The sequence below is a fragment of the Mesoplodon bidens genome (assembly GCF_964165515.1).
Source record: "Mesoplodon bidens genome assembly, chromosome: 10".
NCBI lineage: Eukaryota > Metazoa > Chordata > Mammalia > Artiodactyla > Ziphiidae > Mesoplodon > Mesoplodon bidens.
The window spans coordinates 7251161-7269455 of NC_138172.1; the positions used below are offsets into that span (position 1 = coordinate 7251161).

The 18295-nt window shown below is 45.5% G+C and overlaps 1 protein-coding gene across 1 annotated transcript in view; it reads left to right on the top strand.

The window, feature by feature from the left end:
- SEC13 (SEC13 homolog, nuclear pore and COPII coat complex component) overlaps positions 1-18295 on the top strand; it is a 47684-nt gene that overhangs the window by 4751 nt on the left and 24638 nt on the right. Inside the window, 3 exon segments of the mRNA XM_081245764.1 lie at positions 7315-7430; positions 10377-10528; positions 10982-11115. Coding sequence (XP_081101890.1) covers positions 7315-7430; positions 10377-10528; positions 10982-11115 — 402 coding nt within the window.

An 18295-nucleotide genomic window follows, 5' to 3' on the forward strand; every position in this document is an offset into this window, starting at 1 on the left:
GCCTCTCACTGCCGTGGTCTCTCCTGTTGTGGAGCACAGGCTCCGGACGCACAGGCTCAGCGGCCATGGCTCACGGGCCCAGCCGCTCCGCGGCATGTGGGATCCTCCCGCACCAGGGCACAAACCCGTGTCCCCCACATCGGCAGGCGGACTCTCAACCACTGCGCCACCAGGGAAGCCCTTCTGCCCATTTTTTGACTGGGTTGTTTGTTTTTTTAATATTGAGCTGCATGAGCTGTTTATATATTTTCGAGATTAATCCTTTGTCCGCTGGTTCGTTTGCAAATATTTTCTCCCATTCTGGGGGTTGTCTTTTGGTCTTGTTTGTAGTTTCCTTTGCTTTGCAAAAGCTTTGAAGTTTCATTAGGTCCCATTTGTTTATTTTTGTTTTTATTTCCATTACTCTAGGAGGTGGATCAAAAAAGATCTTGCTGTGATTTGTGTCAAAGAGTGTTTTTCCTATGTTTTCCTCTAAGAGTTTTATGGTGTCCGGTCTTATATTTAGGTCTGTAATCCATTTTGAGTTTATTTTTGTGTATGGTGTTAGGGAGTGTTCTCATTTCATTCTTTTACATGTAGCTGTCCAGTTTGCCCAGCAGCACTTATTGAAGAGACTGTCTTTTCTCCATTGTATATATCCTTGCCTCGTTTGTCATAGATTAGTTGACCATAGTTGCGTGGGTTTATCTCTGGGCTTTCTATCCTGTTCCATTGATCTATATTTCTGTTCTTGTGCCAGTACCATATTGTCTTGATTACTGTAGCTTTGTAGTATAGTCTGAAGTCAGGGAGTCTGATTCCTCCAGCTCTGTTTTTTTCCCTCAAAACCGCATTGGCTATTTGGGGTCTTTTGTGTTTCCACACAAATTTTAAGATTTTTTTTTGTTCTAGTTCTGTAAAAAATGCCATTGGTAATTTGATAGGGATTGCATTGAATCTGTAGATCGCCTTGGGTAGTATAGCCATTTTCACAGTATTGATTCTTCCAATCTGAGAACATGGTATACCTGTCCATCTGTTTGTATCATCTTCAATTTCTTTCATCAGTGTTTTATAGTTTTCTGCATGCAGGTCTTTCGTCTCCCTAGGTCAGTTTATTCCTAGGTATTTTATTCTTTTTGTTGCAGTGGTAAATGGGAGTGTTTCCTTAATTTCTCTTTCAGATTCTTCATCATTAGTGTCTAGGAATGCAAGAGATTTCTGTGCATTACTTTTGTATCCTGCAACTTTACCAAATTCATTGATTAGCTCTAGTAGTTTTCTGGTGGCATCTTTAGGATTCTCTGTGTATAGTATCATGTCATCTGCGAACAGTGATAGTTTTAGTTTTACTTCTTCTTTTCCAATTTGTATTCCTTTTATTTCTTTTTCTTCTCTGATTGCCATGGCTAGGACTTCCAAAGCTATGTTGAATAATAGTGGTGAGAGTGGACATCCTTGTCTTCTTCCTGATCTTAGAGGAAATGCATTCAGTTTTTCGCCATTGAGAATGATGTTTGCTGTGGGTTTGTCATATATGGCCTTTATTATGTTGAGGTAGGTTCCCTCTGTGCCCACTTTCTGGAGAGTTTTTGTCATAAATGGGTGTTGAATTTTGTCAAAAGCGTTTTCTGCATCTATTGAGATGACCATATGGTTTTTCTTCTTCAATTTGTTAATATGGTGTATCACATTGATTGATTTGCATATATTGAAGAATCCTTTCATCCCTGGGATAAATCCCACTTGGTCATGGTGTATGATCCTTTTAATGTGTTGTTGGATTCTGTTTGTGAGTATTTCGTTGAGGATTTTTGCATCTGTATTCGTGAGTGATATTAGTCTAATTTTTTTGTAGTAACTTTGTCTGGTTTTGGTATCAGGGTGATGGTGGCCTCATAGAATGAGTTTGGGAGTATTCCTTCCTCTGCAGTTTTTTGGAAGAGTTTGAGAAGGATGGATGTTATCTCTTCTCTAAATTATTGACAGAATTCACCTGTGAAGCCATCTGGTCCTGGACTTTAGTTTGTTGGAAGATTTTTTTTTTTGCGGTACACGGGCCTCTCACTGTTGTGGCCTCTCCCGCTGCAGAGCACAGTCTCAGAACGCGCAGGCTCAGCGGCCATGGCTCACGGGCCTAGCCTCTCCGCAGCATGTGGGATCTTCCCAGACCGGGGCACAAACCCGTGTCCCCTGCATCGGCAGGCGGACTCTCAACCACTGCGCCACCAGGGAAGCCCTGTTGGAAGATTTTTAATCACAGTTTCAGTTTCATTACTTGTGATTGGTCTGTTCATATTTTCTCCTTCCTGGTTCAGTCTTGGAAGGTTATACCTCTCTAAGAATTTGTCCATTTCTTCCAGGTTGTCCATTTAATTGGCATAGAGTTGCTTATAGCAGTCTCTTAGGATGCTTTGTATTTCTGTGGTGTCTGTTGTAATTTCTCCTTTTGCATTTCTAATTTTATTGATTTGAGTCCTCTCCCTCTTTTTCTTGATGAGTCTGGCTAAAGGTTTATCAATTTTATCTTATCAGAGAACCAGCTTTGGGCCTCCCTGGTGGCGCAGTGGTTGAGAGTCCTCCTGCTGATGCAGGGGACACGGGTTCGTGCCCCGGTCCGGGAAGATCCCACATGGCACAGAGCGGCTGGGCCCGTGAGCTATGGCCACCGAGCCTGCGCATTCAGAGCCTGTGCTCCGCAGCGGGAGAGGCCACAACAATGAGAGGCCCGCGTACCGCCAAAAAAAAAAAAAAAAAAAAGAACCAGCTTTTAGTTTTATTGATCTTTGCTATTGTTTTCTTTGTTTCTATTTCATTTATTTCTGCTCTGATCTTTATGATTTCTTTCCTTCTATTAACTTTGGGTTTTGTTTGTTCTTCTTTCTCTAGTTCCTTTAGGTGTAAGGTTAGATTGCTTATTTGAGATGTTTGTTGTTTCTTGAGGTAGGATTGTGTTGCTATAAACTTCCCTCTAGAACTGCTTTTGCTGCATCCCATAGGTTTTAGATCGTTGTGTTTTCATTGTCATTTGTCTCTAGGTATATTTTGATTTCCTCTTTGATTTCTTCAGTGATCTCTTGGTTATTTAGCAATGTATTGTTTAGCCTCCATGTGTTTCTGTTTTTTACGTTTTTTTCCCCTGTAATTGATTTCTAATCTCATAGTGTTGTGGTCAGAAAAGATGCTTGATATGATTTCAATTTTCTTAAATTTACTAAGGCTTGATTTGTGACCCAAGATGTGATCTATCCTGGAGAATGTTCCATGTGCACTTGAGAAGAAAGTGTAATCTGCTGTTTTTGAATGGAATGTCCTATAAATATCAATTAAATCTATCTGGTCTGTTGTGTCATTTAAAGCTTGTGTTTCCTTATTAATTTTCTGTCTGGATCATCTGTCCATTGGTTTAAGTGAGGTGTTAAAGTCCCCCACTATTACTGTGTTACTGTCGATTTCCTCTTTTATAGCGTTTGCAGTTGCCTTATGTATTGAGGTGCTCCTACGTTGCGTGCATATATATTTATAATTGTTATATCTTCTTCTTGGATTGATCCCTTGATCATTATGTAGTGTCCTTCCTAGTCTCTTGTAACATTCTTTATTTTCAAGTCTATTTTATCTGATATGAGTATGGCTACTCCAGCTTTTTCTTTTGATTTCCATTTGCATGGAATGTCTTTTTCCATCCTCTCACTTTCAGTCTGTATGTGTCCCTAGGTCTAAAGTGGGTCTCTTGTAGACAACATATATATGGGTCTTGTTTTTGTATCCATTCAGTGAGCCGGTGTCCTTTGCTTGGATCATTTAATCCATTCACATTTAAGGTAATTATCAATATGTATGTTCCTATTACCATTTTCTTAATTGTTGTGGTCTTGTTTTTGTAGGTCCTTTTCTTCTCTTGTGTTTCCCACTTAGAGAAGTTCCCTTAGCATTTGTTGTAGAGCTGGTTTGGTGGTGCTGAATTCTCTTAGCTTTTGCTTGTCTGTAAAGCTTTTGATTTCTCCATCAAATCTGAATGAGATCCTTGCTGGGTAGAGTAATCTTGGTTGTAGGTTCTTCCCTTTCATCACTTTAAGTATATCATGCCACTCCCTTCTTGATTGTAGAGTTTCTGCTGAGAAATCAGCTGTTAACCTTATGGAAGTTCCCTTGTATGTTATTTGTCGTTTTTCCCTTGCTGCTTTCAATAATTTTTCTTTGTCTTTAATTTTTGCCAATTTGATTACTATGTGTCTTGGCAGTTTTCTCCTTCGGTTTGTCCTGCCTGGGACTCTCTGTGCTTCCTGGACTTGGGTGGCTATTTCCTTTCCCATGTTAGGGAAGTTTTTGACTATAATCTCTTCAAATATTTTCTCAGGTCCTTTCTGTCTCTCTTCTCCTTCTGGGACCCCTATAGTGTGAATGTTGTTGCATTTAATGTTGTGACAGAGGTCTCTTAGGCTGTCTTCATTTCTTTTCATTCTTTTTTCTTTAGTCTGTTCCACAGCAGTGAATTCCACCATTCTGTCTTCCAGGTCACTTATCCGTTCTTCTGCCTCAATGATTCTGCTATTGATTCCTTCTAGTGTATTTTTCATTTCAGTTATTGTACTGTTCATCTCTGTTTGTTTGTTCTTTTATTCTTCTAGGTCTTTGTTAAACATTTTCTTGCATCTTCTCGATCTGTGCCTCCATTCTTTTTCTGAGGTCCTGGATCATCTTTTTTTTTTTCTTTGGTACGCGGGCCTCTCACTGCTGTGGCCTCTCCCGTTGCGGAGCACAGGCTCTGGATGCACAGGCTCAGCGGTCATGGCTCACGGGCCCAGTCGCTCTGCGGCATGTGGGATCCTCCCGGACTGGGACGTGAACCCGCGTCCTCTGCATCAGCAGGCGGACTCTCAACCACTGCGCCACCAGGGAAGCCCCCTGGATCATCTTTACCATCATTATTCTGAATTATTTTTCTGGAAGGTTGCCTGTCTCCACTTCATTTAGTTGTTTTTCTGGGGTTTTATCCTGTTCCTTCATCTGGTACATAGCCCTCTGCCTTTTCATCTTGTCTCTCTTTCTGTGAATGTGGTTTCCGTTCCACAGGCTACAGAATTGTAGTTGTTCTTGTTTCTGCTGTCTGCCCTCTGGTGGATGAGGCTCTCTAAGAGGCTTGTGCAAGTTTCCTGATGGGAGGGACTGGTGGTGGGTAGAGCTGGGTGTTGCTCTGGTGGGCATAGCTCAGTAAAACTTTAATCCACTTGTCTGCTGATGGATGGGGCTGGGTTCTCTCCCTGTTGGTTGTTTGGCCTGAGGCGACCCAACACTGGAACCTACCCGGCTCTTTGGTGGGGCTAATGGCGGACTCTGGGAAGGCTCACACCAAGGAGTACTTCCCAGAACTTCTGCTGCCAGTGTCCTTGTCCTCACGGTGAGACACAGCCACCCCCTGCCTCTGCAGGAGACCCTCCAGCACTAGCAGTTGGGTCTGGTTCAGTCTCCCCTGGGGTCACTGCTCCTTCCCCTGGGTCCCGATGCACACACTACTTTGTGTGTGCCCTCCAGGAGTGGAGTCTCTGTTTCCCCCAGTCCTGTCAAAGTCCTGCAATCAAATCCCACTAGTCTTCAAAATCTGATTCTCTAGGAATTTCTCCTCCCGTTGCTGGACCCCCAGGTCGGGAAGCCTGACGTGGGGCTCAGAACCTTCACTCCAGTGGGTGGACTTCTGTGGTATACGTGTTCTCCAGTTTGTGAGTCACCCACCCAGCAGTTATGGGATTTGATTTTATTGTGATTGCACCCCTCCTACCGTCTCATTGTGGCTTCTCCTTTGTCTTTGGATGTGGGGTGTCTTTTCTGGCGAGCTCCAGTGTCTTCCTGACCATGATTGTTCAGCAGTTAGTTGTGAATCCGGTGCTCTCACAAGAGAGAGTGAGGGCATGTCCTTCTACTCGGCCATCTTGAACCAGACTCGCAGTCAGTCTCCTAAGTTTTCTCAGTCAGCCCTGATTTCCTCATAGCTGAGATGGGGAAATTAGGGATATGCTGCCTCTCTGTGTGGGTTCATCTTGGGGAACAGATGAGACAAAGCAGTAATGACTGACGTCTGCGTGCTCACTGTGCATCACACCCCATGCTGAATACTTCTCGTTTAACCTTCATAACAACCCTCGAAGTCGGTGCCATCATTAGGTCCATTTAAAGATAAGGAAACTAGGTTCAAGGGCATTAGGAAATTTTTCTAAGGTTGCACAGCAGGTAACTTGAGATAGGGTTTAAATCTCTTAGGTTCTTTGCCCTCCTTCCTCCCGAAGTGTGTGAAAGCACTCTGCTGGGGCAAGAAGCTCTGTCATAGCACCTGCCCTGCCTGCCTTCCAACAAGCCAAGACCTGGAATGGTGGAGGGGGTTGACCTCCCAGGAAGAATCAGGACGTTTTCCTTGGGTAGGGAGGTGAGGAAGGAATGTTGAAGCAGACGAAATGATTGCTCCCCTTTGAAAGGATGTGATTGCCCCGATGACCGCAAGAGTGACAGCTAATAGTTCCTGAAACCCTCAAGGTGCAACAGTGAAGAAAGTGTCATCTGTTGGAATAGGCAGGGCCAGCAAACGGGGGGGGTGTCAGTAAGTACAGTGAGGCAGCCGGTGGATTGGCTCAGAGGAGCCATCGCCCAGATGGAAAGGGAGCTGTGGGCAGGGCCCAGCCCTAGGTCTGGATGGCCAGGCAGCATCGGTGAAGTCGGTTCATCAGTGATGCAACCAGTGACATTTAAGGCATGAGTGGAGAGTCTGGGGTACTGGGCACACTACTAGGGAAAAGGTCAAGTCGAAACCCAGGAACAAAGGTCCACGAAGGATCCAGGACCATGGGTGCAAGAAGGAGCCTAAATGTCTGAATGGGGCCCTGTGTGCAGGCCAGATGTGCATCATGGAGGACCTGATTGGGGCCTGCAGGCAGGCAGTGGCCTGCTTCTTTGGGTCAGCGTTAGCCCTGGGTTCTGGCGCTGAGCCAGACCTTCCTGGCGGCCCACGGAGCCTCGGAACACAGTGGGGCGTGAGGAAGGAGCTAGGCAAGCTTCTCTTCTCCCACCCACCCTGCAGAACAGGATTGGGAAGGACTTCCCCTGGGATGTAGAGGGTCTAAAAGCAGCTGCGTGTGGTTTTTCTTGTCCCTTTCAGAAGGACATTACCTGTCAGAGAAGTGAGAACGTTGACATGCTAGCTTCCTGCCTGATAGTGATGATTCTTTGAGGTTTGATTAATTTCAGGTAGATTCTGGTCCCTACTAGACTCGGTTCTGGTGACTGCCCCCACCCCACCCCCCTCCGCCCAGCCTGCCGGCTTCCCGAGCTGTCCTCTCTTTGCAGCATGATGCCCAGATGGACTACTACGGCACCCGCCTGGCAACCTGCTCATCAGACAGGTCCGTCAAGATCTTCGACGTGCGCAACGGAGGGCAGATCCTCATCGCCGACCTCAGGGGGTGAGTGCAGCCAACCCCGGGCAAGGTCTCAGAGAGTGGGCTTCTCCCGCAGTGCAGTCAGCGGAGAGGACACCCGGTCCCAGCCAGCCGGCTGCCCTCGTCAGGTGTCCCAGGCTGATGGAACCCGGAGCGAATCCCAGTTCTGCCGCCCAAATGCCCACTGGCAGACCTGGGGCGAGGGAGTCAGTTATAGGCTCTCAGAGCCTCCACCCACTCACCCCCAACACAGGTGCCGCTGTCTCCGCCCAGGTAGAGCCTCCTTGCAGCAAGCGTCCAGCGGCCACTGGTGTTTTCAAAAGTGGGAAACTAGCTTTTTTTTTTTTTAAACAAGTTTAGCTACCACATGATCTAAAGTGACTCAAGGCTGGTGATCTAAGAATGTAATAGTAATTATATAAATCCCATAATTCTGTCTGTTTGCCTGTGGCAGGTCCTCAGTGAATATTTACAAATGTTTCATTTACCTTTCTCCCTGCTGAGATTCTTGAGATCCTGGCTCTCAGTTTTGTGGCCGCACTCTAGTGCTTTCCCTCAGTTCACTACCTCAGGTAGATGAGGTTCTTAACCTGGGTACCATGGATCTCCAAGGGTTCTGTGGGTAGAATTCAGGAGGTGGTGAACTGGGAAAGGGAAAGAATTACCTCTTTATTTTCAGTGACTCTGATATTTAGCATTTCCTTCAATTATGGCTGTAGGCCAGGAACCGCAGTAGAATTCATAGTACCTGTCACTTTGTTACCAATAGGAGTCATAGATTTTTTTTTTAATAAATTTATTTATTTTTGGCTGCGTTGGGTCTTCGTTGCTGCACGCAGGCTTTCTCTGGTTGCGGTGAGTGGGGGCTACTCTTCATTGCGGCGTGCGGGCTTCTCATTGTGGTGGCTTCTCTTGTTGCGGAGCATGGGCTCTAGGCGTGCGGGCTTCGGTAGTTGTAGCTCGTGGGCTCTAGAGTGCAGGCTCAGTAGTTGTGGTGCACGGGTTTAGTTGCTCCGCAGCATGTGGGATCTTCCTGGACGAGGGCTCGAACCCGTGTCCCCTGCATTGGCAGGCGGATCCTTAACCACTGTGCCACCAGGGAAGACAGTCACAGATTTTTTTTTTTTTTTTTTTTTTTTTTACGGTACGCGGGCCTCTCACTGTTGTGGCCTCTCCCATTGCGGAGTACAGGCTCCGGACGCGCAGGCTCAGCGGCCATGACTCACGGACCCAGCCGCTCCGCGACATGTGGGATCCTCCCGGACCGGGGCACGAACCCGTGTCCCCTGCATCGGCAGGCGGACTCTCAAGCACTGCACCACCAGGGAAGCCCTATTTTTTTTTTTAATTAGTTTCTGCTTTATAACAAAGTGAATCAGTCATACATATACATCTGTTCCCACATCCCTTCCCTCATGCAACAGATATTTTTATATCACTTTACAGATGTAGCTTTCTCAAAACAGCATTTACGCTCATCACTGTTTTGAACTTAGAATGGTTATTAGACTTGCCACTAGAGTTTGTTACTTAAAGTGTTAACAAAGAAGCACACGTATCACTAATAACATAAATTGTTCTTTAACGTTTTGATAACTGTATATCAGTATAATTGGGTTTTCTTTATAATCCTAGCTCTATGTATTTTATCCATTATTCTGAGAAGGGACCATAACGTTCACCAGACTGCACAGGAGAAGTTAAGAATCACTGACAAGTGGGTGTTCAGTACATGTTTGTGAATGGGTTAAAAAAGACATAGCTAAGTCAGTAGCCGTTTCGGGAGATAGGCCTAGAAGTTCCACCTCTTCCTGAGTGTCAGGAGTCAAGTGACTCAGGAGCCAGATGTCGCCTTCCCTGCTCAGCAGCCCGTGGCTGAGCAGAGAGCTCTGAGGGCGAGGCCTGGCTGCCAGCACTGGCGGGGCTGCACCGTCTGCTCTCACTCGGTCCTCTGCTCTGCATTTTCCTTGCGCTCAAAGTATGAAAAATATTGGAGGGTAATAAATTCAGGCCCCCATTCTTCATTCCCTCAGTTAAAATTACGCTAGTTGTAGGACGTTTGAGTCTACAAGAGTTTCATTAGCAACTCCTTTATAGAGACTGGGGTTGGCCCATTGTCCCAGCTGGAGGGAGGAGAACTCTGAGTGTCAGCAGTCCCGGGGTGAATGGCTGAGCAGGGAGCAACACTCAGAGCTAACAGGCATCAAGCTTGTGTTTTTTCCTTTTCTTGTACCAAGCACTGTTCTAAGCTCTTTACTGAGTTATCAGACATTTCCCTCATGACTGCCACGTGAAAGAAGTCTTGTTGACATCTCTATTAAGAGACAAAGCCAAAGAGAGGATATGGCCCTGGCCTAAAGTCAAGCAGCAAGTGAGTGTGGAATGGGTGTGAAAGAGCCTGTCTATTCCCCTCTGTGCCACCCACCTCTTGTGTGCTGGGTGCCTCCCGTTCTGAGGGACGGCCCCAGTACAGAGCCCGGCACAGGGTATGTGCTCAGACAGTGAACGCACAGAGATGGGAAGAGAAGAGAGCGACATGCCTTTTGATAAAGTTAAAAGAGTAGTGGCAAGTATCAAAATGAAATAGTTACTGCGTCCTCAAGGAGGTGACCGTCTGGGAAGATGAGTAGTGATTCATCTACAGATACATCCTGAGCACTTGTGGGGGTAAACCCTGGATCTGTTGGTGACTGTGCTGATGACAGTAGATGTAGACTATGCTGGCCACCATCTGGGGTAGGTGAGGGCTCTGCCGGGTCGGGACAGAGGGGCTGACTCGCCTTCGGCCTCAGGGTCGTCACTGCCCAATGACTGTCCCTTTTGGAGTGACATATACACAGCTCTCCTTTTTGAAATTTTTAGGCAGTTCTGTCCTGAGAAGCCATTCATTTCTGTCCAAAGAAGTGGCTGGCAGGGCACTGTGGGTTCCTCTGGCCCATCTGAGCAACCTCTGACCCTCTCCCCTTGCAGTCATGAGGGTCCTGTGTGGCAAGTGGCCTGGGCCCACCCCATGTATGGCAATGTCCTGGCATCCTGCTCCTACGACCGGAAAGTCATTATCTGGAAAGAGGAAAATGGCACCTGGGAGAAGACGCACGAGCACACGGGACACGACTCCTCAGGTACACTGAGTGTGGCGGGAGAGGGCGGCGGGCAGAGGGGCCCTGGGGGAGAGGGGGAGGCCTCTGTTTTGGCTAACGCTCAGCTGTCCCCTTGTGATGCTCGTCGTTTGTCCCCTGGGCTTCGGTTGCTTTTCTGTTACTCTTTCCACAGCAAAGGTAAGGCCTTAAGACCTAAAGCCAATCCAAAGCAAAATGAGAAAAGCAAAGACAACATAGCGAGATTTTTGTTTTTTTAAGGTTTATTCATTTTAAGTACTGGCCTTGTTCTCAGATTATAAGATAGGCTTTAGTTTATGATGATATTAGTAGTGATGGGTTTTTTAAATCTCCTTAATTGACAAAATTACAACCTCCCCCTGGTGATCCCTACGATTTTTTTTTTTTTAGAAATTTAGTAAAACAGTAAGTCTCAGAACTGAAAGTCTGCTCACTGTGCCTCCCTCCTTCTTGCAGTAAACTCTGTGTGCTGGGCCCCCCATGACTACGGCCTGATCCTAGCTTGTGGGAGCTCGGATGGAGCCATCTCTCTGCTGACTTACACCGGGTTGGGCCAGTGGGAAGTGAAGAAGATCAACAACGCTCACACTGTAAGTCACACCCTTCCTGTGTATAGTGGGTAGCTCTGTGGCCTCGCCATGTGTCCCCTGTTCACTCCTTAGAGAGTGGCAGGAACAGTGTCACTGCTGTGCGGTGGACCAGCGGAGGGGGCTGCTGATCAGACATGGTTGGGAGAGCAGCTCTGAGCCTCTCTGCTCTAAAGCCAGACAGGCTGCATCCAGGGAGGCCAGGCTGCACCAGCCTCATTTAGCCCATGGCAGGGTTGGCACTGGTTCCTCCAAGTCGGGGAGGGCCAGGGCACTGGCAAGGTGGCAGCAGTAGGCTGCCTAACTGCCACCCTTGCTGTGGGCACCTCAAGTTGACATGGCCTGCAGTGGTCATTGGGACCCCTGGAACTGAGTGGTGCTAAAAATCATCATAGGGGGCTTCCCTGGTGGCGCAGTGGCTGAGAGTCCGCCTGCCGATGCAGGGGACACGGGTTCGTGCCCCGGTCTGGGAAGATCCCACATGCTGCGGAGCGGCTGGGCCCGTGAGCCATGGCCGCTGAGCCTGTGCGTCCGGAGCCTGCGCTCCGCAACGGGAGAGGCCACAACAGTGAGAGGCCCGTGTACCTAAAAAAAAAAAAAAAAAAATCATCATAGGAATTTAGTTCTCTACTTGTAGTCATTGGACATTAAGGTTAAAACAGTCAAGAAAGCACAGTGGGGCTTCCCTGGTGGTGTAGTGGTTAAGAATCCACCTGCCAATGCAGGGGACACGGGTTCAAGCCCTCGTCCAGGAAGATCCCACATGCTGCAGAGCAGCTAAGCCCCGTGCGCCACAATTACTGAGCCTGCACTCGAGAGCCTGCAAGCCACAATTACTGAGCCCGTGCACCACAACTACTGAAGCCCGCGTGCCTAGAGCCCACGCTCTGCAACAAGAGAAGCCACTGCAATGAGAAGCCCACACACAATGAAGGATAGCCCCCACTTGCCGCAAACTAGAGAAAGCCCACGCACCAACAAAGACCCAACGCAGCCAAAAATAAAATAAAGTAAATTAAAAAAAAGAAAGAAAGAAAGCACGGTGGACAGTGAGGGGAAATCTCACATTTCTTTTTTTTTTTTTTTTTTTTTTTTCTTTTTGCGGTACGCGGGCCTCTCACTGCTGTGGCCTCTCCCGTTGCGGAGCACAGGCTCCGGATGCGCAGGCCCAGCGGCCATGGCTCACAGGCCCAGCCGCTCCGCGGCATATGGGATCCTCCCAGACCGGGGCACGAACCCGTATCCCCTGCATCGGCAGGCGGACTCTCAACCACTGCGCCACCAGGGAGGCCCCTCACATTTCTTGAGCGTCTATTGTATGTCATGTAATCCTCTCAAATGTTTGTGAATGAAAGAAAAAATAACAAATGTACGGATTTACAAGGTTACCAGTCCCATTCTCATTTTATGATTAGGTAAGTGAGGCTTAGAAAAAGTAAGTGACTTAGAGAAGGTACTGTGCTGAGGTTAGAACCCTGGAATCCATCTACCTTCTATCTACACAGCAGTCCAGCATTCACGGCCCCAGCACTTCTGAAAACTATGCAGATGGAAGTCAGCAGCCCCAAGTTTGACACTGTACTTTTGCAGTTCTCAAATTCAGGGGGTCCACAGCCTGCCCAGCCTTCAAGGCCCCAGGAGCCTGTCTCAGGGTCTTGTTACTTGGGACCCTGTGATCCCCATCTGCTGACTAACTTGCAAAACTGAATAGGCTGAGAGGCTTCTGGGAGGATGGTGGGGAATGGCAACATAGTGCTTGAGTCTTTTCCAGTCTTTGCATAGAAACCAGCAGAGCAACTAGGTAGCAAAAACAAAACCTCCTGAACAACAGTTAACAACAAAATTGGGTAGCAAAGTATTTCCACAAACTCCAAAATACAAGCAGAGAGCAGTGGACCACCGACAACCGCAAGACTGTGAGGTATTGGCATCCGAGCAGGAGGAAGAAGTAATGCAATGCCTTCCACCACACCTGAGGAGTACCCCCAGAAGAGCCAACAGGTGTTCACTGGAAAGCATAGCTGGCCAGTTGGCAAACAGCAGCTGTTGAGAACAGGAATTTTGTACTTTTGTTTGTAACTTTTTTAAAAATTAAGATAAAATTCATATATCATAAAATTCACCCTTTTTTAAAAGTATACAGTTCTATAGTTTTTAATATACTCACGAAGTTGTACAACTCTCACTGCTAGTATCCAGATCTTTTTCATCACCCAAAAAGAAACCCCATTAGCAGTCACTCTCCACCCCACCCTACTCCTAGCCCCAAACAACGCTAATCTGCCTTCTGTCTGTATGGATTTGCCTATTCTGGACATTTCCTGTAAATGGAATTATACAGTATGTGGTCTTTCGTGACTGACTTCTTTCACGTAGCATGTTTTCAAGGTTCATCCATATCATAGCATAGCATAGCATATCATCCATATCATAGCATATATCGGTGCTTCGTTCCTTTTTATGGCTGAATAATATTCCATTGTGTGAATATACACATTTTATTTTGCCATTCATCAGTTAGTGATCATTTTTAGCTATTATGAATAATGCTCCTACAAACATTTGTGTGTCCGTTTTTGTGTTTTTAACTTTCTTGGGTAACTACTTGGGAGGAGAATTGCCAAGTCATGGAATCTCTGTGTTTAACTTTTTGAAGTACTGCTAACTGTTATCCAAATTAACTGCACCATTTTACATTCCTGCCAGCAGTTATGAGGATTTCAGTTTCGCCACATCCTTGCCAACACTTGTTGTCTTCTTTTTTGTTGTTGTTGTTGTTTTCTTTTTGATGATAGCCATCCAAGTGGGTGTGAAGTAGTACCTCATCATGGTTTTGATTTGCATTTCTCCAATGACTAATGGTGTTGGGCATCTTTTCACGTGCTTATTGGCTATTTGTATCTCTTCTTTGGAGAACTGACATGGGGCCTGGTGGTTGCATGACCTCATACCAGGTGAGGGCAGGGGGCCTACCAAAAGAAAGACTAAAGGGACTTGGGGAAATCAGACCCTCATGACCCACTGGGCTTGCTTCCACAGTAGTGCCCCTTGTGAGCAGAGGGACACAGAGCCAGAGAGGGACACACACTGAAAGGAAAGAGAGGATGTAGACCAAAGTGGGGAGAGGAACAGAGCCAGGAAATCCCAGAAGCAAGATGTCACATTTGTTACTCCTACACAAAAACAGACACTTCTGAACTTAGAAAGGCTTTCCTGAACCTCATTTGATCAGGAAAACTAATTTCACTTAAAAATAACAAAGAAGTATTTGAGGTGAAATCTCAAAAGTTTTCCTTTAAGGAAGTGTTTTCCTTTAAGAAAAAATGAATATGCAGAATAACATTCTCACAGGCAGTGGAAGAAAGACATACCCACAAAAACAGAACCAGTTGTCACCCACTATTTCCAATCAAGCTAAGAGACTTTTTTTATTTTTTTATTTTTTATTTATTTATTTATTTTTTTTTTGTGGTATGCGGGCCTCCCACTGTTGTGGCCTCTCCCATCGCGGAGCACAGGCTCCGGATGCGCAGGCTCAGCGGCCACGGCTCACGGGCCCAGCCGCTCCGCGGCACGCGGGATCTTCCCAGACCAGAGCTCAAACCCGTGTCCCCTGCACCGGCAGGCGGACTCTCAACCACTGCGCCACCAGGGAAGCCCGAGACTTTTTTTAAATGACATAAGACATTAAAAAATAGCATAGGGGCTTCCCTGGTGGCACAGTGGTTGGGGGTCCGCCTGCCAGTGCAGGGGACACGGGTTCGTGCCCCGGTCCGGGAGGATCCCGCGTGCCGCGGAGCGGCTGGGCCCGTGAGCCGTGGCCGCTGAGCCTGCGCGTCCGGAGCCTGTGCTCCGCAACGGGAGAGGCCACGGCAGTGAGAGGCCCGCGTACCGCAAAAATAAAAAAAAAATAAAAAAAAAAAATAGCATAAATCAAAGTTAGAAAGACTTAGAAGAAATGAGGCGACAGAACTCAGGAAAGAGTTGGAAATTAAAAATTATTTCACAAATAAAGACTAAACTAGAAGGAATACCAGAGCAAACAAACACAGCAGATAATGCCTTAAGAGAAATAGTGTGAAAAAGGAAAAAAAGAAAAAATGAAGAAATAAAAAGATTTTGACAAAAAGTGAAGACAAGCAGAGATCAAACGTGGATATTAGGATTCCAGAAGAAGAAAACAGAACAAATACCAAAAACTGATTCAAGAAAACTACCTTCAAATTTAAAAACAATATTTGAAACTACATATTGAGAGAACATACCCTATACTTGACTGTCAACCCAGCATCACCAGCAAAAAGACCTAAGTATAGTGAAATTACTGGCCTTAAAGGAAAAAAAAAAAGTCCTTTGGGCGTCTAGGCAAAAGGAGCCATGTAACTTACAAGGGAAACAATTGGATTATCTGGCTTTTCACCAGCAATGATCTGTGCATGAGAAAATGGAGAACACATTTACAATACTCAAGGAAAGAATGTGTGAGCCAAGGATTTATGACTAGCAAAGTTGACTTGCAGGTTCACACAAAGACTTAAATACAGAAGTTCATAGCAACTTGAATAGCCAAAACCTGGAAATAATCCAAATGTGTATGAACAGGTGAATGGGTCAACAAATTGTGGTATATCCATACTACAGAAATGCTACCTAGCAATAAAAAGAAATGACTATTGATAAACACAAGATAAATGAATTTTAACATACTTACGCTGACTGGAAAAAACTCAGGCAAAAAGTACATACTGTGATTTCCTTGTGTGGAAGAGCAAACTGTAGTGACCGCAGATGAGTGGCTGCTGAGCGTGGGGGGGTGGGCAGCAGAGATGGATTGCAGAGGGATCCCAGGAGACTGGGGGGTGATAGATGTGTTCATTCTCTTGTTTACCAGTAATTATCTGTTTAATCACTTCTTTTTTTTATTGAGGTATTAACTAGTCACCAAGCTGTAGATCACATCCCCATGACTTACTTATTTTATAACTGAAAGTTTGTATCCATTCAGCCAGGCTGTCTTTTGGTTGGAGCATTTAATCCACTTATCTTTGAGGTAATTACTGATATGTATGTTCTTACTGCCATTTTGCTAATTGTTGTGGATTTGTTTTTGTAGGTCTTTTTTCTCCCCATCCTCCTTTGGTTTTCTCTTGTGATTTGATGACTAACTTTAGTGTTGCATTTGGATTCCTTTTTCTTTTGTGTGTGTGTATCTATTGTAGATTTTCAGTTTGTGGTTACCATGAGGTTTTGGTATAGTGGTCTGTATATAAACAAGGTTGTTTTAAGTTGCTGGTCTTTTCATTTTAAATGCATTTCCAGTATCCTGCATTTGTCCTCTCCTCTTCTCATGATTGCTGGTTTTGATGTCATATTTGTGTGTGAATGATTTCCTACCTTTACTGTATGTTTGCCTTTACTGGTGAGCTTTTCTATTCGTAATTTTCCTGTTTCTAGTTGTGGCCTTTTTTTCCCACGCCTAGAGAAGTTCCTCTAGCATTTGTTGCAAAGCTGTCTGGTGGTGCTGAAACCTCTTAGCTTTTGCTTGTCAGTAAAGCTTGTGATTTCTCCATCGAATCTGAATGAGAGCCTTGCTGGGTACAGTATTCTTGGTTGTACGTTCTTCCCTTTCATCACTTTAAATATATTGTGCCACTCCCTTCTGGCCTGCAGGGTTTCTGCTTAAAAATCAGCTGATAACCTTATGGGAATTCCCCTTGTGTGTTATTTATTCTTTTTCCCTTGTTGCTTGTAATGTTTTCTCTGTCTTTAATTTTTGTCAATTTGATTATTATGTGTCTCAGCCTGTTCCTCCTTGGGTTTATTCTGCCTGGGACTCTGCACTTCCTGCACTTGGGTGACTGTTTCCTTTCCCATGTTAGGGAAGTCTTCAGCTATTATCTCTTCAAATATTTTCTCAGGTCCTCTCTCTCTCTCTTCTCCTTCTGGGACCCGTATAATGTGAATGTTGGTGCATTTAATGTTGTGACAGAGGTCTCTTAGACTGTCTTCATTTCTCTTCATTCTTTTTTCTTTATTCTGTTCCGTGGCAGTGAATTCCACCATTCCGTCTTCCAGCTCACTTAACCGTTCTTCTGCCTCACTTATTCTATTGATTCCTTCTAGTTTATTTTTCATTTCAGTTATTGTATTTTTCATCTCTCTTTGTTCTTTAGATCTTCTAGCCCTTTAGTAAACATTTCTTGTATCTTCTCAGCCTGTGCCTCCATTCTTTTTCCAAGATCTTGGATCATCTTTACTATCATTACTCTGAATTCTTTTTTGGGTATATTGCCTATCTCCAGTTCACTTAGTTGTTGTTCTGGGGTTTTATTTTGTTCCTTTGTCTGGGACATATTCCTCTGCCGTCTCATTTTGTCTAACTTTCTGTGATTGCATTTTCTGTTCTGCAGGCTGCAGGGTTGTAGTTCTTCTTGCTTCTGGTGGATGAGGCTGGTCTGAGAGGCTTCTGCAGGCTTCTTGATGGGAGGGACTGGTGGACAGAGCTGGGTCTTGTACTTCTGGTGGGCAGGGCCAGCTGTGGGCTCAGGAAGACTTTAGGCAGCCTGTATGCTGATGGGTGGGGCTGTGTTCCTGCCCTGTTAGTTGTTTAGCCTGAGCCGTCCCAGCACTGGAGCCTATAGGCTGTTATAACTGAAAGGTTATACCTTTTGACCTCTTTCACCCATTTTGCCCATCCCTCATCCCCACTTCTGGAAACCACCAATCTGTTCTTTGTATCCATGAGCTTGGGGGTTTTTATTAATTTCACAGGTAAGTGAGATCATACAGTTTTTGTCTTTTTCTTTCTGGCTTATTTCACTTAGCATTATGCCCTCAAGGACGATCCATGTTGTTGCAGTTGGTAAGATTTCATTCTTTTTTTATGGCTGAATAATATTCCTGTGTGTGTGTGTACACACCCCACCTATGTAACCATTCATCCATTGATGGACACTTAGCTTGTTTGCATATCTTGGCTATTATAAATAATGCTGCAGTGAGCATGGGGGGTGGTGTGCAGATATATTTTGAATTAAGGGGGTTTTGTTGGGTTTTTGTTTGTTTTTTGGTATAAATAGCCAGAAGTGGAATTGGTGGGTCATAAGATAGTTCTCTTTTTCATTTTTTGAGGATCCTCCATACTGTTTTCCATAGTGGCTGCACCAATTTACATTCTCACCAA